Source organism: Dioscorea cayenensis, chromosome 12 (genome assembly GCF_009730915.1).
Source record: "Dioscorea cayenensis subsp. rotundata cultivar TDr96_F1 chromosome 12, TDr96_F1_v2_PseudoChromosome.rev07_lg8_w22 25.fasta, whole genome shotgun sequence".
In the NCBI taxonomy this organism is placed as follows: Eukaryota; Viridiplantae; Streptophyta; class Magnoliopsida; order Dioscoreales; family Dioscoreaceae; genus Dioscorea; species Dioscorea cayenensis.
The window spans coordinates 20,527,776-20,551,523 of record NC_052482.1 but is presented as its reverse complement, the minus strand read 5'-3'; the positions used below and the strand labels follow the sequence as shown (position 1 = coordinate 20,551,523).

Sequence of the window (23,748 nt, the reverse complement as noted above, 5' to 3'; positions counted from 1 at the left end):
TAGCTCCATCCCAACGTTATTGGTTTTTTTTAGAGAATCTAGTTTGTCCTCTTTCTCACAAAGGTTGGGCTAACTAACTCACACCCTGGAAGTTGCTCATGTTGAGTAGCTATCTAGTCTATTTGCTCTAAGACATCTGTTCATGGATGGTGTAAACTTTTATGGCATGATTAACATCATGAAATCACTCAACAGCTTTACCATTTAAAACAGGTTTCTCTCAAGATCATGGATTTGGGAGGAAACAACTTGGCAAAATCCCATTTGTCATATTTTCTACAAAGGTTAAATTTGTCATACAGTTGTTTATATGGAGTAATCCCATACATTAGTCAATTGACCATTTCTAATAACCCATCTATTTGTCCTAGCGATCTCAATGTTTGTGCAACTCCTCTAGCTAAGCAATACACAGGTAATAGACCAACATTTGATACCCAAGCTGATGAATACGAAAAACCAGATAACAGGGACACAAGTGTTTGCTTTGCCATTGCTGTGATGTTCGGACTTGCAGTTGAGCTTTGGCCAATGTAGGGGTGTACTATTGTTCAAAAATAAATAAACAAATAAATAAAATAAAAAGGAAACATAGTGACTATCCAACGGCAACAGAGTTTTGGTTTAAATGAGATTAAGTTTGAACAGAAGCCCTGTTTGCTGCTAAGCAATAGAGTATCAATAGCTTAATGTGTAACTCAAGCCACAGCACATGAATTTATGAGTATTTCTCCATCTACTTTTATTGATGTCATAAATAAAATCTCTCTCTTTTGTTTCCAGCATTCAACATAGTTCTAGACATACTTGCTTTCATCTACTAGGAACTTCACTAACATCAATGGCCTCAATAGATCTCTTCGCTATATCTTGCATTCACAAGCCATTGCATGGAATTTCACAGACACGAAGCTTTTCACCAAGTGCCTAGCTTTTTATGCTATTTAAAAATAAGTATGTTGATTATCAGGACAATGGAAAACCATTCACATCTTCAAGAAAGAGATGTCGATTTAGAATTACCTCTGAAATCGGCATCCTAGTCCTCACAGAGGCAATATTTAATAAATCAATATCAACGATGGCTATTCCAGTAGAAAGACGATCTGACAAGGCAAAAGCTGTGAAAGAAACATGAATTATGCTATTGGTAGTTCTAGACTTGTGAAACAATAAATGTGAAAGAAAATGAGAAAATAATAATGCAAATAATGCATCAACCCAAGATGAAAAAAATGTTTACTGATCACAAATCATAAATGGTATACACAATAATCTTTTATCAACAAAGAAAGCAGCACACTGTGATGCATACTTCTGGATTGATCCCTATTAAAGCTCAGGGCCTGTCCTCATTTGAATAAATGATCATGTTCAGCTCTCACTTAGCCTATACTATCTAATCAACATCTCAATATAAAAGGAAAATTAAATGCTGTGACTTAGTTGGTCTAACTTTAAATTTTCATTTTCCAGGGAAAGCCAAGAAATACAAATGTCCCCCAGGCAACAAACTTCGCATGTAAAATTGTCAAGTTTCTGTCAGGATGCATTTATAATTAATTGTATTGTGATCCGCATTCTTAAATCAGCATTGTAAAAACATATGCACACTGCACCATTAGAAGAAAATGGTACAGAAACTCACCAGGTAGTCGAGCTGTAATTCTTCCCCATGGATCAATAATAAGAGAATCACCATAGCTTTCTCTTTTCTCATTGTGCTTTCCAGCTTGAGCAGCTGCAACTACCTACAACATGGATGCAGGAAAAAAATCATAAATGGCCACTTCTCTTATAGCGGAGTTTCAAAATTCTATTCTTTTTGTATTCAACTATGCCATATATCTCTATGTTACCAACAGTACATACATCTCTATGTCACCAACTGATTAAGTTTACAGGTTTTAGTAGATTGACTAAAAACATAGGCTATCTATCTTCAACTATAACAGACAACTTCCACAAACAGTATTTGCTTTCAGTGCTGTACGATCCCTTTGTAAAACATACCATTTAAAACAATCTTTAAATTTAAAGTTTATTGGAACTGCTTAATATTGGTATCAGCCGGAAGTGCTTCAAGAGGACAATTCAATTCCGTGATACATTGACAAATGAACAATGTCAAACCAAACTCTACTATTTTATAAATAAAAAAAATAACACCTAAACAGAGCTAGAAGAAACCCAGTGAAGTTAATGGTCCTCTGAAATTGTACAATAAAAAAAAAAACAGCATATGAAATGCCAACATACCTGGTGTGGTAAAATTACTCTCTTCGTAAGCCATATTCCTATAAAAGCTTGAGTCAGGAATCAAGACTAAGATGTCTTACAGATGTATCTTCCTATATAAGCTTTTGATGTTTCCGGTATCATCCACCAAAAAATGAGAATTATAAAGGTGTTTGTCATCTGGACCTTTCTCTTTGAAGCCTCCAAGAGATAACCCAATATTTTATTCTCTGTCATACATACATATCTGGTTACATGAAAAGCAAGATGATCCAGAACTTCTATAAAGAATCAAAATCACAATTCAGATCAGGAGAACTTCAACATAATCTACTATCTACTTTTGTCAAATATTTAATATATAAAACATATAATCTTAAAAACTTAAGAATGTAATAATATTCACAAAGTGTAAACATCCATTCATACAACAGGATTGTATTAAACAACAAACATAACCAACAGAAGCAATCAAAGTTAAGGGATCAAAATCTGCAAACCAGAAATAGTAAAATCTAAAAAAAAATCACTTTTTGTGTGAAAAAATTCACAATTTACAATCGAACAACACGCGCAATGTAATTTCAAAAACCTGGCTTTATACTTCATATACCTTGCCAGAGAACAGTATCTCCGCATAATAGGTCCATCGATAGGTTCAGCAATCTCAAGAGACTCACCATCTCGGTAACTCACAAAGGAGAAGGCCTCCGGAAAGCAAAAAGCAGCTTAACACCAGCAATTGATGCTTCCTATCAAATCAAATCAAGAGTTCACGATTCCACAGCCTCAGACAATGAAATCTAACACCAAAACCAAGTTAGAACGACACTAAAATCGAGAAACAGCGATGGATCAATGGGGAGATGGAAAGAAGAGAAAAACCTTGAAGAGACGAGAGCAGGTGTTGAAGTTGGCTTCGATATCGTTGGTGGAGGTCATCTGAACGGCTCCCACACGGATGGAGCTCTGCCGCCATGGAGCACTTGAAGGCCCTGGAACGATGAATGGGATTTAGCGCGAAGGGACAAGGCCAATGAAGGAGTCCGCTGAGCTCTCTCTCATCAGCGAGAGAGGGAGTTGCGGTCTGGTGTTCCTAAGGTACTCTATAATGGCCGCCTGTGCCTGCAGCTCAGATCACATGATAAATGAATAGAGTTTCGCCGCGTGGAAGATAGTGGTTAACTAATTCGATAAGTCAGCACAGCTTACCGCATTTCTACAAGATGTGAAATAATAATAATATACCTTGATTAACTTTATTAAAATATTTATTATATAAATATAATTTATCAAATTGGTCGCTAGGGGTGGACATGGGTCGGGCGACCCATGGGCTGGCCCGAACCCAGCCCCAAAAATACAGATACCCTGATTTAGAAAGTTTAGCTAAAACCCGGGTTGACTCAAATGTTTTACTCGATTAATTTCTACGGGTTTGGGTCAAATGAATCTTTGACCCGACCCGACCCGTACCCGATCCGAATAAATAAATAATATAAATCATATATTATTTATAATATATATAATTATATATATAATAAGTAATAGGGACTTTGAAAAAGAGTAAACATTTATAATACTTGTATTAGATTTTTTTAAATGTTTGAAAACATTTTTAGGGGTTAGTAGTAGTAGTTTTATTTAGTTATTTCAATTATTTCATAAAAAAAATTATTTATTTTTTTGGGTCGGGTTAAATTTGGGCTCAGCTAAAATGACAATCAAATGGGTCGGGTTTGGATCAAAACAATTTGGCTCGAATATGCCTACCAAAATTCAATATATGGGTCAGTATATTTGAGTCTGCAGCTCCAGCACTCCAACCCAGCTCGCCCATGTCCACCTCTATTGGTCGCATCTTATTTTAGTCCAACTCTATTTTTCTAAATGTACCATAAGCCATCACTAAAAGGAAATATTGGAGTTGAGATTTTTTTTTTTCTTCATAAAAATGGATAAATCAAAATTTATTGAAAAGGATAAAAAAAAAATTGAGGAAAAAACACAAAACAAAATAGGCAACAGATTTAGAAACAACAACATTTACAAGAAGTGGAAAGACAAAAGTAACAACATGAAAATGAGAAAGTAAAGAAACATGGCAAGGGATAGAATGAAAACAAAAACAAAAGCAACTAGAGTCAATTTGCTATGTCAAGAGGATCTGGGAGAGGCTGGTCTATGCAAGGGAAGACGATGCTAAAGTTGTCACTCCTCTTGAATGTCGTGATGGACTTCTCAAGTAATGATGTCAGCAGTTGCATTTATCCAAATAATAAGCATATGGAATTCTTTGATTACAAAAACTTATATTATAAAATTTTGTTTTATTTATTTTATTTTTGTTTTTTATTTTATTGGGTATACCAACACTCTCTTAGTTTTTATAGTTTTAGCAAAATTAGATAAATTTTTTTTCATCGTAATAGCTAAATAGATTCACAAAAGAAGTTAGTTATCAGATTCCTTAGATCCCCTATTTCCCTAAAAGATTTTTAGAGAACCTGGCTCTAGGATTTCTACTCCACGAGCAGAATTCTCTAGGACATGATTTCTAGAGCTATCGTCCGGCATATTTGATTGGTGAGAATGAGTGCTTATTCAATTTCAAGATATTTTCAACGTCCGTAATTATTCTAAAAAAACAATCATTTGTCCCTTTTTATAAGAGTTTGCAATTTTTGAAATCAAAAAGTAAAAATTGGATAGATATGGTAGAGTTGAGAGAGTGCTAAGAGTTCGGAACTCCAATGGTATTCATCCATGCATGAATCATGGCCTTCTAGATCAGTGACTCATGTGCCCATGAAGTTGAAGCTTCTTTTTATTACCTGGACTGATTCCTCAAAATTTACTTATAATCCCTCCATAGCTACAAGAATCCATGTAAGAAGCATGAGATTTTTATTGATGTTGGGGATTTTTTTTCCCGCAAAGTTTTAGAATTTTATTTAGTTTTTTTTTTTTCTTTAAATCCAACTATCTTTAAATCCTTTTATTTATTTATTATTGACCAACACTTCCCTCTTGTTTATATGGTTTTGGAATCATCAAATTAAATCTCTCTAGATATAATTAGTACATAGATTCACCAACCTCTTAATTAGGTCAGTTCAAAGTTTAATAAAAAGTTAATTTAAAGCTGGGCCAGGTTTCGCACTGGCAAGTCAGCACAGTAGGTTGGCTTTCACAGTTGTCAATTCTTAATTAGTTTGACTTTCACAGTTATAGCTTGACTTTCACATACAACTGTGAATGTTCCCATCTTCTTCTTGTCGGTGATTAAATTCCTGATGTTGAAAGTTGAAAAAGTATTATGAAATATATTATAAAATAAATAAATAGTTTGCAATAAAGGGATAGTTTATTCAATTTTTTTTCAAAAATAACATTATAAATTAATTAAATTTAAAATATTATAATAAAATTATAAAATTATTTAGGTTTTTATATAAATTGCAACAATTACCAAACAGCTTATAGCCTAGTAGGATTTGGTCTTATAGTACAAAGTGAAGGTGAGATTCAAAAAATCTCGAGTTCAAAATTCGTTAAAAATAATTATTATAAAAGGTCGCAGGTTATGGGTGTGAACTCACAACCTAAACCTCTCATCCCCGGAGAGTGCGTAAGTTAGATGATTAATTCTCAGTTTAGACACATGCTCCTAATGTATATAGCGTTTATTGTTTTTCTCAAAAATAAAATAAAAAATAAACTTGAACAATTTTCATATTTATTCGTGGAATTAAAAAAATAAATAATAAAAGTTGAATTTTCTAAGCCTTATGTTATAACTTTTTTTTTTAAAAAAAAAGTCTCTTATAATACATAGAGGGTAAGAGAGAATGGAATGTTGAATAGAAAAGAGACAAGAGATCAATGGCATCTGCTAATTACAAAGCTTCTCCACCATTCTTCTTTCTTTCCACTCAACAACAAGTAGCAATGTTATTATTATCATTATGTCTTGCTTTGATGTTGCCTTTCATCACAGGTACTAATCATACTACCAGAGGCTGCATTGAGGCCGAACGAGACGCCCTCCTCTCATTCAAAGCTGAAATCACATATCACAAGGTTGATGATCCCATCTCTTCATGGGGCAATCAGACTGATGATTGCTGCCAATGGGCCGGCGTGCGTTGCGACAACGATTCTGGTCATGTCCTCAGCCTCAACCTCCAACGCATGCCACCACCAGAATATGATGATGATTTTATTCATTTTTGTAGTGAGAGGTGTGGTTTTGAGTGGGGGCTGAGTGGTAACATCAGTGAATCTCTTATTGGCCTCCGGCATCTCAAATACTTTGATCTCAGTTTCAATTGCTTCCAGAGTATCTCCATCCCAAAGTTGCTGGGTTCGTTGGAGAACCTAGTTCATCTCGACCTTAGCTACGCTTGCTTCACTGGTGTCATACCCGATGAGCTCGGTAATCTCACCAAGCTACGTAACCTCAACCTGTCAAGTGATGAAGGACTCAAGGTTAATGGTGCTGAGTGGCTATCTGGTCTATCTTCCCTGAGATACTTATCTATCGATGGTGCCAACTTTTCTGGAGTGAACAACGTCATGCAATCACTCAACAAGCTTCATTATTTAAAACTGGTTTCTTTGTTTGACTGCAGAATGAACAGAATCCCTGAGTCTTTCCCAAATCTCAACTTCAGCTATCTCACCTTCATGGATATTGGATGGAACAATTTCCACAACACTTGCATCCCCGAATGGCTCTTCAAAATTCCCAATCTACGTCATCTCAGCATGACAGACTCTGGGTTGATTGGCAACATCCCTTCCTCCATTGGAAACGCAACTTCTCTTCAATTTCTGGACTTGTCCTCCAATGAAGGAATTTCTGGTGATATGCCAAGAGGATTTGGTGACCTCTGCAATCTCCAGTCACTCCACTTGGATGGAACTTTTATGGGGAAGAGATTGGAGGATTTCAGAGATGCATTCTCTGGATGCATCAGACAAAGTTTGAATGTGCTTTCATTTCAATTTAGCTCGCTAAAAGGTCCTTTGCCAGATTGGTTGGGTGAACTCAGAAATCTCACATTTCTCGATATTTCATCTAATCCCTTCAACAGCTCCATTCCTGCATCTATTGGCAAACTATCACAACTGCAAAAATTGTATCTTTATAGTAGTGCATTAAATGGCTTCATCCCTGAATCCCTGGGAAGACTCTCAAGCTTGCAACATTTGGATCTTCATGACAACACTTTAAATGGTTCCATCCCTCAATCCTTGGGAAGACTCTCAAGCTTACAATATTTGGATCTTCATGACAACACTTTAAATGGTTCCATCCCTCAATCCTTGGGAAGACTCTCAAGCTTACAATATTTGGATCTTAGTGACAACAACTTCAACTACTCTGTTATCACTGAAGCTCATTTAGCCAATCTCACAAGTCTCGGGTACCTGTCTCTTAATCATTTTGTTCTCAATATAAGCACTAATTGGATTCCAGTCTTTCAAGCTTACGAGATACACTTATCTTATTGTCACATCGGACCAAAATTTCCAGTTTGGTTAGCCAACCAAGTAAATCTTGCCGTTTTGGACATATCCAATACTAGAATCAAGGATTTAATGCCTGATTGGTTTTGGAACATCACCGAAACAATGGCTATCTTAGATGTCAGCAATAATGAAATCAAAGGAAGACTGCCGCAACGCTTGAAATCTCAAGACGAAGGATATGATTTAAGCATACTCCTAGGCTCTAATAGCTTTGAGGGATCTGTTCCTTATTTCTCTCCTGATGTCTATGCATTAGACTTATCCAATAACCAAATTTCAGGAAACATTCCCTCTGATCTTGGAATCTTTGATGGAAGAACACCTCAGCTCAACTACCTCTTTTTATCTTCAAACAACTTGAGTGGTATTATTCCAAACTCAATTTGTGATTTGGTGGGCCTTGTGTTATTGGAACTCTCCAACAATCACTTGGAAGGAGCTATCCCGAATTGCTGGAACAATTTGACAAGCCTACGGTATCTCATATTGGCAAACAACTCACTAGCAGGGGAGGTTCCAAATTCTCTTATAAGTTCATCTCAATCTTTGGAAGTGTTGCACTTAAGTAACAACCAACTGCGTGGAAAGTTTCCATCATTCTTGAAGAAGTGCACTTTCATGACCACTCTTGCTCTTGACCACAACAGTTTATCAGGCGAGATTCCAAGTTGGGTGGGAAAAACCATGACTTCATTGATGATCCTGACCTTGAAAGAAAATAACTTTTCAGGTAACTTGCCTTTATTATCCAATCTCACATCACTTCATTTCTTGGATATTTCCCACAACTCATTTGTAGGGTTCATACCGAAATCGTATGGTAGCCTCATGGGCATGATAAATGTTAGTATGAATGGTGGAGCAAGTTTTCCTTCTAATACACAGGAAGGGCTTATAATTAAGATCCTTGTTTATATCAAAGGAATAGAACTTCAATTTGGAGTCACTCTTTCATCCCTCAAATTCTTAGATCTCTCTGCAAATAATTTATTAGGCCAAATCCCAAAAGAAATAGTAAATCTAGTTGGATTGCAAAACTTGGATTTATCATGTAACAATCTGTCAGGTGAGATCCCTATAGATATTGGTCGAATGCAATCATTGGAATCTCTTGATCTCTCAAGAAATGAGCTCATTGGGGCAATTCCTCCAAGCCTCTCTACATTACATTTTCTAGGAAGCTTGAATCTTTCATACAACAACTTGTCTGGAAAAATCCCATATGCTAGCCAATTGACCACTTTCAATGATCCATCCATTTATGCTGGCAATCTTAATCTATGTGGAGCTCCTCTAAGTAAAAATTGCACAAGTGAGGAATCACCATCAAACAGCCATGTTGATGATCAAGAAGACGATGATGATAATGATAATCCAACTATTTGGTTTGGCATTGGCTTGATGTCTGGGTTTGTGGTTGGATTTTTGATAGTGTTGATAACACTGCTGTTCAAAAACGAATGGAGGTATGCATATTTCAGGTTTATGGACCACATGTATGACATGATGTATGTAAAGATAGTAATCACCATAAACAAGATCAAGAGAGCTTTAGCTGTGATGAGCTGATCAATATAATTAGTAAAAGCTATCTATCGCTAAATTACTGTTGTATTACTAGCTTTAAATAATGGCACCAAAGCTACTCTTCATGAATGTATGAGCAATTCTCTATTTATTTTCATTGATGCCATACATAATATAACTTATATCTTCTTTTCTATCATACCATGAGTATGTAAAGATAGTAGTCATCATACACCGGATCAAGAGGGCTTTGGTTGTAATGAAATCAAAGTAATTAGCAAAATTAAGCCTTGTTTTTTGCTAAATTATTATTGTATTACTAGCTATAAATTAATAATGCGACTCAAGCTGCCTTGGATGAATTTATGAGTATTTCTTTCTCTATTTTCATTGATGACATTAGTAAAATATCTCGTTATTATTATTATTATTATTATTTTATTTTATACGATGCATTAAGCAGTAAACATGCTTAATCTCATCCTCATGGGTTATGTTTGCTCTGAAGTATGTAATTTACATATTTTTTTATTGAAAAAGAAAAATAAAAGAAAAAGAAAAGAAAAGGAGCATGCTTAATCTCATATGTTACGCATGTGACTTTTCACCAACCACTAAAGTATTGATGCTGTAAATCAGTCTGTTATCAAGGCCACGTCTTTTGCATTACTACTCCAACTAGTGTAGGACCTATATGAAACCTTATTGTTTTATTTTAAAATTTTTGGGTTTATTTTATTTTATTTTATTTATTTATTTGATAAAGTGGATAAATCGAGTGGCAAGACATGCGTACGAATTGATCAGCTCATACACATTCACCCGATTGACACAAAAATTGAATTACAAATCTGCTCACATAACAAGTAGTTTTTTTAGCACCACTATATTCAGCTCATTTTAATACTCTATGAAAATAAAAATCTTTATAAAAGACTATTAACAACCTAGCCCCATTAGAGCAAAGTTCTTGTTTAATTTTTTGTTTTGTTTATCATTGTGAGCTCCACTTCCTATATTTCAGGATAACAACAGAGGAGGATACCCTGCCCAATTGTTTCAATAACATCCGTTTATAGCCTTTTTATCTTGATTCTCTTGGTTTAGTCATTTTTTTTTTTAAATAAAAATTTGTTCTTTCAACAATATCATATAAAAATGAGCATGAGAAAGGCTAATATGTATGGCACAAGACAATGTGCGTAGACATATGGCAAAAGGCATCACATTCAATGGTTGTTTCTCACAATTGGCTTGACTTTGGAGTCTTCTATTTGTCATCAAACAAGACTTTGGTTTTGGAGTCTTGTCATCAATGCGGTTCCTAATTGACAAACTGCACGAACAAGACTTTGATGTTTTGAACGCCTCCTTAATTGGTGGGCGCATTGGTTGATTGCTCCAACAAGATCTCGATTTTGGAGCTTTGTCATGAACATGGTTCTTCATTGTTGATTCCTTCAACAAAACTTTAACTTGGTTACCAACAATCACATATCTTCATTATAACTCTTGAAAAATTGTAAGAATTTAAATAATAGGTGAAGATAAATTTTTGAAAATATAAATAGTAGTTATGTACAGGTGATTCCAATGCCCATATGTACTCAGACTCCGTTCCACTTGCCTCATCGAGGCTTGTGCACACCACTGTTTTTGTTAGTTGTTTAGCCGCTCATCTTAACAAAACAAAATTTTAATTTGGTTGGAGTCTTTTATTTGCCATCAATCCCTTTATATTTCACTAATAATTTACAGATATGTTGAATTATTTGGTCATGATTTTTGAGTTCACATCAAATTTCTTACTTTTCATGTTTTATTTAGTGAAAAAACAACTTTAATACTAAAACAAAGTATAACAACCAAAAAAAAAAACTTTGTAGAATATCAAAACAACACAAATGCAAAAAATTGAAATAAATCCCTAGCTATGATTGAAATCACTTTATGAACAATTGAACAAAACTAAGAGAAACAAATAAATGGACAGAGATTTCGATAATAACGTCCTTGTAGAGTCAAAACATCCATCTCTCTTTGTTAGGCCAACAATTTGATTCACTCTTTGTGAGATTGTGAACCCACAACAGCAACAGAGTACTCTCCTCAACTCGTTAGTGTCGGTGCAAAAGAAGTCAAGGAGAAGAGTCATGTCTCCTATTTTTCATATTTCATCTTACATATTAAAATCTGTCAATAATATATGTACGTGTGTGTATATATATATCATATCTCCATATATACTTGAAAATTTTCTATCTGAATTTATCTAATGATTCTCTATGTTTTATCTACTAGCTAATTAATTTTTTGAATGAACATAATTTTTTTTTTTTATGAAAGTGGATAAACAATTATTTTATTAAAAACAAGAAGTACAGAACGAGACTAACAAATGAATATAATTAATCTATTATATAAAATAAAATAAAATAGGAAAGTTATTTACATTATTTACAAAAAAAATTATATATAAATATAGAAATAAAACTAAGAATTTCATTCAGGAAATATTTCAGTTGAGAAAGATGGGTGAATGCACCCTACTATTTAGCTTTTGTTGTTCTATCTAAATGTTTGTTTAGAAAATTGCTTTTATCTCAAATAAATATCATATTTCATTACTATCTTACTTTCCTATAAATGATTAATTTTTTTTGGTAAATCACAAAATTTTGGTTAAATATCAGTTTGATCACTAAATTTTGATTTGTTTCAAAATGCTGACTAAAATTATTAATCATTTCATCTGCAGGTCGCCCGATTAATTTGCATTTTCATTAGTTGGAGTGGAGGCTCCACCTGTGCGCTGCCTGGGCTTTTTCCACCCTCCACATCAGCTAATGAAAGTGATAATCCATCAGGTGACCTACTAATAAAATGATTAGTAACTTTAGTGAGCATTTCGAAACAAATTAAAATTCAGTGATCAAGATGATATTTAACCAAAGTTCAGTGATTTACCCAAAAAAAAAAAAAATAACCTCCTATAAATATTTGGATAAACTATATAAATAATTATTCAATTATTTATTGGAAAAAATATTAATTAGATCATCTTGACTCCAAATTGATCAATTGATGATCAAGAAGATGCGGATAACAGTGATACAATTATTTTATTTGCCATTGCTGTGATGTTGGGATTTGTGGTTGAGTTTTGCACAGTGTGGGGCCATACTAGTTTTCAAGAAAGAATAGAAACATAGTGACTATATATCCAAGGGCAACAGGGGTTTTCTTTGGATTATATTAAGTTGACAGAAGCCCTGTTTGCTGCTAATTAATGGATTATCACAAGCTTAATTTGTAACTCAAGTCACAGAACATGAATTTGCAAGTATTTCTCCATCTCTTTTTGTTGCTGTCATAAATAAAATCTTTCTTTTTTGTTTTCAGCATTTCACATAATCCTAGACATACTGGGAAGTTCACTTACATAAATGGTCTCAATTGATCTCATCAACATATATTGCATCAACAACAAGCCCTTGCATGGAATTTCACAAACACGGAGCTTTTCGCCAAGTGCCTAGCTTTTGATGCTATAAAAAATAAGGATATTAATTATTAGGACAGTGGAAAAACATTCACATGTTCAAGAAAGAGATTTAGATTCAGAATTACATTTGCAATGGGCATCCTAGTTCTCACTGAGTCAATATTTGAGAAATCAATGTCAGCGATGGCTATTCCGGTAGAAAGGCGATCTGAGAAGGCAAAAAGCCATGAAAAGAAACATGAATTATGCTGTTGGTAGTTCTAGACTACTGAATGAATAAATGGGAAAGACAATGAGAAAATAATATTGCACATATCGCATCAACGCAGATGAAGAAAGGTTTAGTGATTACAAATCATAAAGGATATTCACAATAATCTTTTCTCAACAAAGAAAGCAACATATTGTGAAGTGCATACATCTGGATGGATCCTATTAGAAAGCTCAGGACCTGTCCTCATTTGAATAAATGATCAAGAACAGATCTCACTTAACCTCTACTATCTAATCAACCATCTCAATATATAAGGAAAATTGTTGTAATTTAATTGGTCTAACTTTAACATTTCATTTTCCGGGGAAAGCCAAGAAATAAGAATCTGCCCTCAAGGCAACAAACTTGGCATGTAAGATGGTAAAGTTTCTTTCGGGATGCATTTATAATTGTGTTGTGACCAGCATCCTTAAATCAGCATTGTAAAGACATATGCACAGTGCACTGCTAGAAGAAAATGGTACAGAAACTCACCGGGTAGTCGAGCTATAATTCTACCCCACGGATCAATAATTAATGAATCACCATAGCTTTCTCTTTTCTCATTGTGCTTTCCAGCTTGAGCGGCTGCAACTACCTACATAGATGCAGGGAAAAAAAATTACAAATGGTCACTTCTCCTACAGCAGAGATTAGAAATTCTAATTCTTCCTTTTGTATTCAACTATGGCATACATTTCAATGTTACCAACAGTACCAAAAATTTCTTTATAATGCTAATTATCAATGTGAAGGCTCAAGTGAGCCTCTCAAAGCAAAGACTGAAGGAATCACGAATAAAATGCATTCAGAATCCAAAATGAAATACAACACTGTTCTTGGTGTCCCCTTCAACAGATAAGTCCTCGTTAAAAGATAAACTGATGTAGTTATTAAAGATCCTTTGATATCTTGATCATTTGCATGGACATAACAACTGATTGAAGTATGAAAAGTAAAAGTAAATTGGTAGAGGAAAATACATAACACTGGGTCTCAATTGCTCGAGCACGCAGAAGAATTTCCCAGTGTGCCTCCCCAGTCACTCTGGTAAAAGCAGCAGGTACCAACAAAACCTTAATTTATTTACAACAGCTCAAAGTGAGAGACTTACCACAAAAACAAAATGATGAGAACCAAAAAGAAAAAAAAAAATTGTGAAACACAGACAAACATCCATACAAGAGTTCACCATCAAAAAAGACATCTACACAAGATTTCACTATCAAAATACACACCTGGGCGTTATGTTGAAACCTTAACAGCTGATATAGCTCAGGAAATCTGATATCATAACAGACTGTAAGACCCAAGCGCCCAACAGGACTGTCCTCAACAACAATATCATCACCTGAAAGATCAACATTAGGAAGGTTGCAGGATGAATCAATTTATAATTCCATAAAATAAATCAAAGAAAATAAGTCATAGGATTAAGATCCAGGGGGGAGAAGACAGTATAGAGGAAGGCATCATTTCAAGAGAAGAATCTCAAATGAAGTTCTGATATTGGCTAATAACCGATTAAGTTTACAGAATTTAGTTGATTGACTAAAAAAAGTAGGTTGTCTTCAAGCATAACAGACAACTTCCACAAACAGCATTTTCTTTGGGTAGTGTGTGATCAATTTGCAAAACATACTATTTGAAACAATTTTTACATTTAAAATGCCACAAGATGGTGATTCAACTCCATGATACACTGACAACTGAACAATGTCAAGTGAAACTCTACCATTTTAAAAGAACAAAAACTAAGACAGCTAGAAGAAACCCAGTGAAGTTAATAGTCCGCAGAAATAGTACGAATTAAATAAAAAAAAACAAAACAAAACAAAACAACCAGCAAATGAAATGCAGCATACCTGGTGTGGTAAAATTACTCTCCTTATAAACCATATTCCCAGGGACATCCACATCAAACCTTAATAAATACAAAGGGAATCCATTTCTCAAAGTTAATGTACCTGGAATAAGTTAGGGAAGCTTGAGTCAGGAGTCAAGACTAGGATATCTTACAGATGTATCTTCCTATATAAGCTTTTGATGCTCCCAGTATCATCAACCAAAACATGAGTATTATGAAGGTGGTTGTCATCTGGACCTTTCTCTTGGAAGCCTCCAAGTGATAACCAAATATTTGATTCTCTGTCATCCATACAAATATGTTCACATGTAAGCAAGATGGCCCAGAGCTTCTGTGAAGCATCAAAATCATAGTTCAGGAGAACGTCAACATAATCTACAATATAATTTGGTCCGATATTTAATTTTAAAAAAAAAATCTTAAAAACTTTAGAATGTGATAAAATTTTAGAAGTCTGAACATCCGTGTATACAACTGGATTATATTAAACATGAACAGCAGAATAATTCCAGTAATTAAGCAATCAAAATTTGCAAAATGGAGATAGTAACATCTAAAAAAAATCACTTTTTGAGAAAAAAATTCACAATTTATGGTCGAACAACAAGCGCATTGTTATTGAAACAAAAAAGCATGGCTTTCTACTTCAAATACCTTGCCAGAGAACAATATCTCTGCATAATAGGCCCATCGATAGGTTCAGCAATCTCAAGAGACTCACCATCTCGGCTACTCACAAAGGAGAAAGCCTCCGGAAAGCAAAGCAACTTTACACCAGCAATTGATGCTTCCTATCAAACCAAATCAAGAGTTCACAATTCCACAGCCTCAGACAATGAAATCTAACACCCAAACCAAGCCAAAACGATACTAGAATCGAGGAATAGCGATTGATCGATGGGGAGATGAAGAGTAGAGGAAAACCTTGACGAGACGAGAGCAGGTGTTGAAGTTGGCTTCGATATCGTTGGTGGAGGTCATCTGAACGGCTCCCACACGGATCGAGCTCGCCGCCATGGAGCACTTGAAGGCCCTGGAACGAAAGGACGAAAGGGATCGATGAATGGGATTTCGCGCAAGAGACAAGGCCATTGAAGGAGAGTTCTCAAGCTCTCAGCAGGAGAGAGATGGAGTTCCGGTCTGGTGTTCCTGAGGTACTCTTTACTGGAGCTGTCGTTTTTGTTTTAGTTCGATTGTCACATGATGTACGGTTTTGCCACGTGGAAGAAAGTTGTTAACTAATTCGACAAGTCAGCACAACTTACCCGCATCTTTACAAAATTAGATGTGAATACTTAAGTAATATTATATATTTTTGTAAGGGACGATAAACCACTATTCACTGAAAATAATTAATATAAATTTTATTTACTTATAATATTTTATGATTTGTAATTTTTTTGTTTATATGAACTGAATCAAATTTAAATTCTAGCAATTCATATAAGGCTTGAGACTTCGTATTATTGTCCTTCTTTTATTTAGTGTCTCTGTTTATTCTCTTAGTTCTTTTCTGTATATTTTTCTTTTTTCAATAAATTTGTGATTTATTTATTTTATTTTAAAAAAAACTTCAAATTGGAGCAAACATATTCAAACTAATTTGAAGCTCTACCACACAATGAAGCTCAAATTATTTACAATTCAAACAAATTAAAATAAAATAAAAAGGCTCAAAAGAAAACTCTTTAAAGTCAACATTGTAACACATTCATTGCCAAGTGAGAAGTTGGGCCATTGACTTTCTTTTACAATATTAGCCAGCTTATAAAAATTGAAAAAAAATAATCAACAACGTAAATCTAAGAAAGTTAAATGGTAACATTTTAGACAATTGACCTTCACCCTCAGTTTACTTCTTTGATCCTAAATTACATTTGTTATCTAGTTTTTTCCAAAAGGAAAAAAATCTATTAATTTTTTTTAGTATAAAATTAATAAACCACAAATTTATTAGAAAAAATATAATAAAAAAAGAAGGCAGTGTTCACAAACAAAGAAAGAGACAAAGACCTCTAACAAGAAAACAAACAAATACCGACTCCACTAGATGTGGAAGATGTTAACAGATAGCAGAGCACATTACGGCAGGGACGCCCGCAGATGGGAGGCTTCGCTGCATCAGGGCAGCAACAAAATGTTATGAAGCACATTAAGCAAGATATTTTCATTGGCAGGCTGTGCTACCTCAAGATGATACAAGGCCTTGGTGTTTGGAACTTGGCTGGGCAGCAGTTGAGTGATAGATATTTGCGAAAACCTGGCAGCACTCACCTTTCATTTCTCTTCTTCAATATTAGCCCTGTTGTTCTAAGCAAATCTTTCAAGCTAGACCAAACCTGAGAAAAAACATTAGAAAGATCTTATAGCTTGTTTAGTAGTACGCTAGCAGCCACTGAAACTCAGTTAAATCAAGCAAATGTATTTATTTATGCCACACTATAAGATGCACCTCTCTGCTCAGGCTTGTCTTTTTTCTGTACCTCTAGTTTACCTTAGCTGTTCCAGATCCAGATAAAATGGTGAACTGCATCATCCTCTACTTCGGAAGACTGAAATGTTAAGGAAGCACAGACAGTCGAACATCTGAATGCTTGGGAACTAAACTGACACGAAGGACGATGAGTCTAAGATTTAAACTTGCAAGAGAAAACATGTTTGGGACCACTGGATGCACATAGGTTGCAACTAAAGTTGTTTGACTGGTTATGGGATTGAGACTTGAAATTGATATGGTTCTAAAACCACCCGGCAAAGAAAATGCAGGAGTTAAAATTGAAGTGGCTTCACCACCTTAATGAAGCTCCAAGGTCAGAGAAGAATAGTGTTTATATCTCTTTATTGTTCCACCTATCGTCAAAATGGCAGAACTGCTGCTTGGGGAACAGTACCAATTTGCATTCACAATACAAAAAAGAAACATATACTTCAGCACCCCTATATTAGCATGCTGCTAGAGTGAGCAAAGCATTCAAGTGATCTCAGTACTCAAACAACATTGAAACAAATAAAAGAAAGCCTCAACAAAACCACATTGTGAGAACAGAGAGGTAACACTTAATCCACTGGCAAACTCACTATACACAAAGTACAATGATTCAACCCTCTAACAAAAACTATAACAATCTGCAATCCTAAAAAATTTCATATGCTCGTTGTAGCTTATCAACATCTGGAAGCTGACTCAAACAAAATCACCTGGAAGATTTGTTCCGAAGGAATGAAATACCATTCAATGGAGTTGTGTTTGCCAACTACTTGTTTGATATCAAACTCACAATGCGGGAAAAAACTACAATGTTTTCTAAGATATGATGTGTGGGTGTACATTATACAATCCAGATTACATTTGCAAGCACTGTACTTTTGTATATATAATTCAACAAAGGAGAACTTAAGAGTATTTAAGAGAGTAGAACAAACTTTTATTTACTTTACCTAGAAAACCATCAGCATCATCTTATATCAAATCCATAGTAGCGACAATCAAAACTAGTCAAATCACCATTTGGCTACAGCCAAGCACAAGAAAGCAGTTCTTTTTATCAATGTCTTTTCCTTTATTCACATATCCATCATATTTTCTTCATTTTATCATACACAAGAAACCAATTTTCCTTCTTTTTTTTTTCTCTATTTCTCCTTGTATTTTCACTCAATTCAATCACAAACTAGCATCTTGAAATTGACCTTACTAACATCATCCTTCTATCTCTAAGACAAACGACAATGAGTATGCAAATGCTCAACCAAAACGAACATATAAATCCTAAAACATAAACTCATTCAAAAAGCCCTAATCGAGATAAACCCTAAAACAAAAGAAATCCTAGGGCAAGAGACGGAAATGTTCTACCTTTCAGCTCAAGAGTCGCGCTTCTCCTCCTCCAACAGCATCACAATGATTCCAAACCTCTCCGCCCGGCGGGCCCTTTTCTCAAGCTCAGAGACCACTACAAGAGCCACCTCTGTTGTGCCGCTTCCGGGCTTGTTCCCTGAATCCTTCCCTCCTTCCCTCCATCCCTCCATCCTTGACCAGGAGCTCTTCGGGAGGCAACACCGTCGAGATCCCATGGATTCTAGGGTTTTCCGCGAAGAGCTTTCTTGAGAACTGAGCTTCTTCTCTTCCTTTAGCGCGCTTCATGCTTTCGTTGGCAAAGACCCCAAAAATGCTTCATTTTCAAATTTCAACCGTTTACTCCTGATTTTGGAGGGAAGGGAATAACAAAATTTTATAAATAAATTATTTATTAATAATAAAAAATATATTATTATTAGCTTTTATTCAATCCCGTTCAATGTTTTCCTTTACTCTTGTTTTTTTGTCTTGTTTTTGTTCTGTCCCGCTCACTGTTTTCCTCATCTCTAGTGAGGATTTCAGACAGCTTTTTATTCTTAGCTCTTCATGTTCGTTGTTACCTCTCCGTTATATTTTTCTGTATTCTTCTTATTTCAATAAATTTGTGGTTTATCCACTTTATTCCAATATATATATATATATATATATTTAAAACTTGAAATAAAAAAGATGAAATAAAAAAATAATTGCCTTTCTAATAACTAGTTAGGACAATTATCTAGAACATATAAATAAAATGAAACTACCGTATTTTTAAATAAAAAACTTTTTTGTCATTTGTAATTTTATTTAAATTTATTCACTATTTTTTTGAGAAAAGGCACGATGTCGCGAACCTGGGACGAACACGTGGGGAGCCCAGCCACCACTCGAACCGATGTCCCTCACCTCGCGAGATGGGTTTCGAACTCGGGAGCCCACGCTCGACACTGAGCATCTAACACCCCACTGCAGAGGGACCCGATCTGCAATAGACCAAATGGTCGTTGGCAAATTTATTCACTATTTCAAAAAAAAAAAAAATATTCACGTGTCTTTTTTATGTGGATGTTTATAATTCCAAGGAATAAAAAAGCTGGTATTTATCTTAACCGTGAAGAGAAACTTAAAATTCCTGGATCCTAGCTACACTTGCAAAGCAAGAATATCCTATCCTTTAACATGAGATTTGACTAATCTTGAAGGCATTTTATTCACGGTGACTCTCTCAGAGATTCTCTGTAATGACTTTGTTCAGATCTAGTAAATTCAAGCACAAATTCAACACTCACACTGTATTTCAGTAAATTCCCAGATGTCTTGCTCTAAATCAGAGCTCACTGATTTGAAATTATCACTAATTTTGCTCAAGAAAACAACAATAGAATCTGATGCATTGAACTACATTCAAGCAATAGCAGGAATAAACTCAGATCTAGTCTCTCAAGAGCAATCACATAAGTAATAATACTGTTTAACAGTTCTCAAAGACAACCAAAGATCATTAACTGGAAGGAAAAAAACAAGAACAATCAACAAGAAAGTAAGATAAACCAAACCCGGTAGTGAATCACCACCGAGCTCCTCTTCCTAACTCCTCAGAGAAAGGCCTTTGATTCTTCTCCCATCCTCCTCCTCCTCCTCCAATTCATCTATTTATTCTAATAGATAATCTTTCAGATGAATGTTGGCTCTCCTTAATCGTTAATTCTTCTCAATCTCCATCCCGACCGTCAAATGGGCATCTTCCTTTTCAACAGATTCCTCCACGTGTCCTCCAGATGATGATTCATTCAACCCAGGTGTCATTGCAGCCGCGTCCTTCGATGGAGACTTGGTCACGTTACCTTTCACTAATTCCTCATCCTCTACTGGTGTGAGTTTATATCCATCAACAGACCCCTTTTTAGTCTTCATTTGTCCGTCCTTTGCTGAAATTGCCTCCAATTTCAAGGGTAACATTACATTCTCCTCCCAATATCATATAATGTCATTTTATTTTCTCAATTATTTTATCATTTGTGTCTCCTAAACTATCAGTGGATTTCTTATATTTATGTTTCTTCTTTTGTGTTCATTATTTTTTTGTTTTACAGTGTTCTAATTATAACTCTTTTTTCTTAAATTTATTATGGTAGATTGTTTTTTTTATAATTTAATTAAATATTAATTTTCTTTTTTGAAATAAAAATTAAAGAATTAAAAATAAAAAATAAAAAAAGATAATTTGCCAGTAACATTTAAGAAATATTCAACCATGAAATTATTTCTTATACTATCCTAAGGGGCTAACTCTTAAGCTTCAATATGAGCTATAAAAAAACTAATTAATTGTGACATGTATTTTTGTGTAATTTTCTCTCAACCAATTATTACATGTTCAACTAAATCATATTCTATAAACTTATATTTTTTAAAATTTTGTTTAAAAAAAAAGATTTTTTTATAAGGTTTTTAATATAAAATTTTTAAGGTGCACAAAAATGCAAACTCAAAACTAATTACTTAAATAATTTAAACTTCGACCACTTGAACTAAATTTTATTAATTATTTTTCTAATTTTACTTTATTCATATGGTCATATATGTGACCATTGATATAAATTACAGTAGCTTTTAGGTATAATACCCGAATTGGTCCCTCTACTTTTCTCTCTTTTCTTTTTTGGTCACTCTACTCAGAGATACTCCCAAGTAGTCCTTCTACTCTGAAAAATGGTTCTATTTAGTCCATTTTACTCTAATATAGGCTTATTATTGACTGTATTTTTCAATAGTAAAGAGACTAAATGGGAAGAAATTAAAGGTAGATGGACTAAATTAGATCATTTTTAAGAGTAGAGGGATTAGTAGAGCGTATTTCTGAGTAGAAGGACCAAAAAAGAATAGTGGGAAAAGTAGAGGGACAAATTTAGGTATTATACCTAACTTTTAATATAGGATATAATCGATAAAATTTGTAAATTTAAGATACAATACAAACTAATGAAATACAAGCACAAAGAATAACTTGAATACAAATGTTAGGCTAATCCAATAAATAAAAGAAAAGAGAAAAAACTAAAAATAATTTCGTCTTTGAGTGTAATAAAAATAATTAAAATTCTAATTCAATGTCGGTAAGGATTGCAGAATTAATCATAAAAAAAGCAAAAAAATTCAAGGCATTATAAAAATTGAAGGTCTCTTTGGGCCAGTTTAAAAGTAATGAGAGATTGCAAGGTAATTTTTTCAATAAAAAACAACAACATCAACAACTTGAGCAACATTAATTAATATGCCACTTGGACTAGTTGCAGCCATCAACACGTCACGCCAGAGTTATTTATTTTTAAAAATAAATCTATGGATTTGGGTATGAGATTGAAATAGGTTGGAAAGAGATGTACGTACACAAATAACAACAAACAACCTAAAACAATCACATTGGACTCTGTAACTCTGATCATTGGACCCACTTCTTAGTCAGTCAAGTTCATTCTTTAACAAACATGGTCCATGTTCATTGTCTAGTTTAACAAGTCATGAGCCAGACTAGTGATGTGAGTTTTGTATTTAAATCATGCATTTCAGACAAACAGAAGAACAAGTGACAACTTAAAGAATACTAATTTCTTAACTAATGAAGATGATTTGTCTTTTGTTAAGAGCTTAATTGTTTAGATATTAATGTATTTTTATAGTTCCATATGTCAATCCTTTACATGTCTTTCCAAAGTCACAAGTTCTTTTGCCAATCTTTTGGATTAAATATGTCTTAATGCGTGCTTAATCATATATAAGCCTAATCCATCCCAAACTAACCCTATTCATTGATGTCACATTAGTCCTAATCATCAAACCAACGAGCCTCATTAAACACTAGCCCCATGCTTATCCTTTTTATCAAGTGCAATCACTCTTTTTCTATATATATTTTTCTTTTTTTACGAAATGTGGATAGAAAAAATGTCAGAGAGAAACTATTGATAGTCTAATGGTAACTAAAAAAAAAAAACATGTACAAAGAGGTAAAGACTCCAAACTTTTGCCTCATAGTATTATGTTTCAGTATTGTTTATTTTCTATTTACTGTATAACATTGTTATATTTTCTGTGTACTAGAGTCTCAATGTAGATTTTTTACGGAAGAAGCCATATTTTCCACCCATTTCAAAGATACATGGCAAAATGATTTACCATGAGATTATAGCCTATGATACATCATTTTTGAGGCACATGGCATGTCTTTATTGACCTGCGTGTTAATTTTCCCAACATGATAAATCTCCAATTTGACAGTGTTAGTTGCCTTTGTAGATCGTTAAGCTATAATAACTAATGCACCTCCATACTTGCTTAATTTTTTGACGGTGTTTGTTGCTTTTGTCAAAAAAAGATGTCAAAAACATGCATAGGCATAGAGTAAATCCCTCATATATCTGTGCAATCATTTTGTATGAGCTAAAGTATGAATATATTTTTTTTAAAAACATAAATATCCTGTGCAAAAAATCTGTTATCAATAAACCAAAAAGTCATTCACACTCCACTCTATTAGTTAATCATAAAATAAAGATCTAAATTAAGAATTTATAAATATTAAAATTAAAAATAATAATAAGAACATTTAATTAAAATAACAAATTTGGTAAGTGACTTAAATTACATGAATGAATTAGTAACATAATTAAAATTATAAACTAATTTTAAATCAAATCCACTAGAATGGGCCCTACTTTGTCTTCTCTCAAGCACACCCAATGATGCGAACTTACAGCATGCCATGCTACTAGTGAGTGAGTGAGTGACGCACATAAGCACATGACACCCTCTTCATTTGAAATCCATACATCTACATATATCCACTCAATTATGTTCACCTCCATCTACTAATCACGCCCATTAATTATGTCACCTTATTTATTAATGAAAAAACTCACCCTTCTATTTTAATTAATAAAAAATTTCTCACATTCTCATAAATAATAAAACCTCAAAAT

At 34.0% G+C, this 23,748-nt stretch overlaps 2 protein-coding genes and 1 long non-coding RNA gene across 7 annotated transcripts; 1 reads left to right on the top strand and 2 right to left on the bottom strand.

Moving 5' to 3' along the window:
* Positions 1–587: 587 nt before the first annotated feature.
* LOC120273576 (deaminated glutathione amidase, chloroplastic/cytosolic-like) lies at positions 588–16,061 on the bottom strand. Of its 5 annotated transcripts, none has more exons than XM_039280223.1 (9): positions 15,853–16,061; positions 15,583–15,719; positions 15,081–15,209; positions 14,927–14,985; positions 14,300–14,412; positions 14,045–14,137; positions 1,649–1,751; positions 1,024–1,121; positions 590–940 (listed from the first exon to the last, which is right to left on the bottom strand). In XM_039280223.1, exons 1-9 carry the CDS (start codon positions 16,018–16,020, stop codon positions 917–919), a joined length of 924 nt encoding a protein of 307 aa, XP_039136157.1. In that variant the 5' UTR covers positions 16,021–16,061; the 3' UTR covers positions 590–916. The 5 variants fall into 5 exon arrangements, with proteins under 5 accessions (XP_039136154.1, XP_039136155.1, XP_039136157.1 ...); XM_039280222.1 differs by lacking the exons at positions 590–940; positions 1,024–1,121; positions 1,649–1,751 and adding exons at positions 12,636–12,851; positions 12,934–13,016; positions 13,557–13,659 and having other exon boundaries at positions 15,853–16,054; XM_039280220.1 differs by having other exon boundaries at positions 588–1,121.
* On the top strand, positions 6,112–9,460 carry LOC120273574 (receptor-like protein EIX2). Its single transcript, XM_039280218.1, has one exon. It carries the CDS (start codon positions 6,124–6,126, stop codon positions 9,343–9,345), a length of 3,222 nt encoding a protein of 1,073 aa, XP_039136152.1. The 5' UTR covers positions 6,112–6,123; the 3' UTR covers positions 9,346–9,460.
* Positions 16,062–16,891: 830 nt separating the features above from the next.
* Positions 16,892–20,607, bottom strand: LOC120274073. Its single transcript, XR_005540695.1, has 3 exons — positions 20,326–20,607; positions 18,785–19,129; positions 16,892–17,267 (listed from the first exon to the last, which is right to left on the bottom strand). It is a non-coding gene; the product is annotated as an uncharacterized LOC120274073 (long non-coding RNA).
* Positions 20,608–23,748: the final 3,141 nt, after the last annotated feature.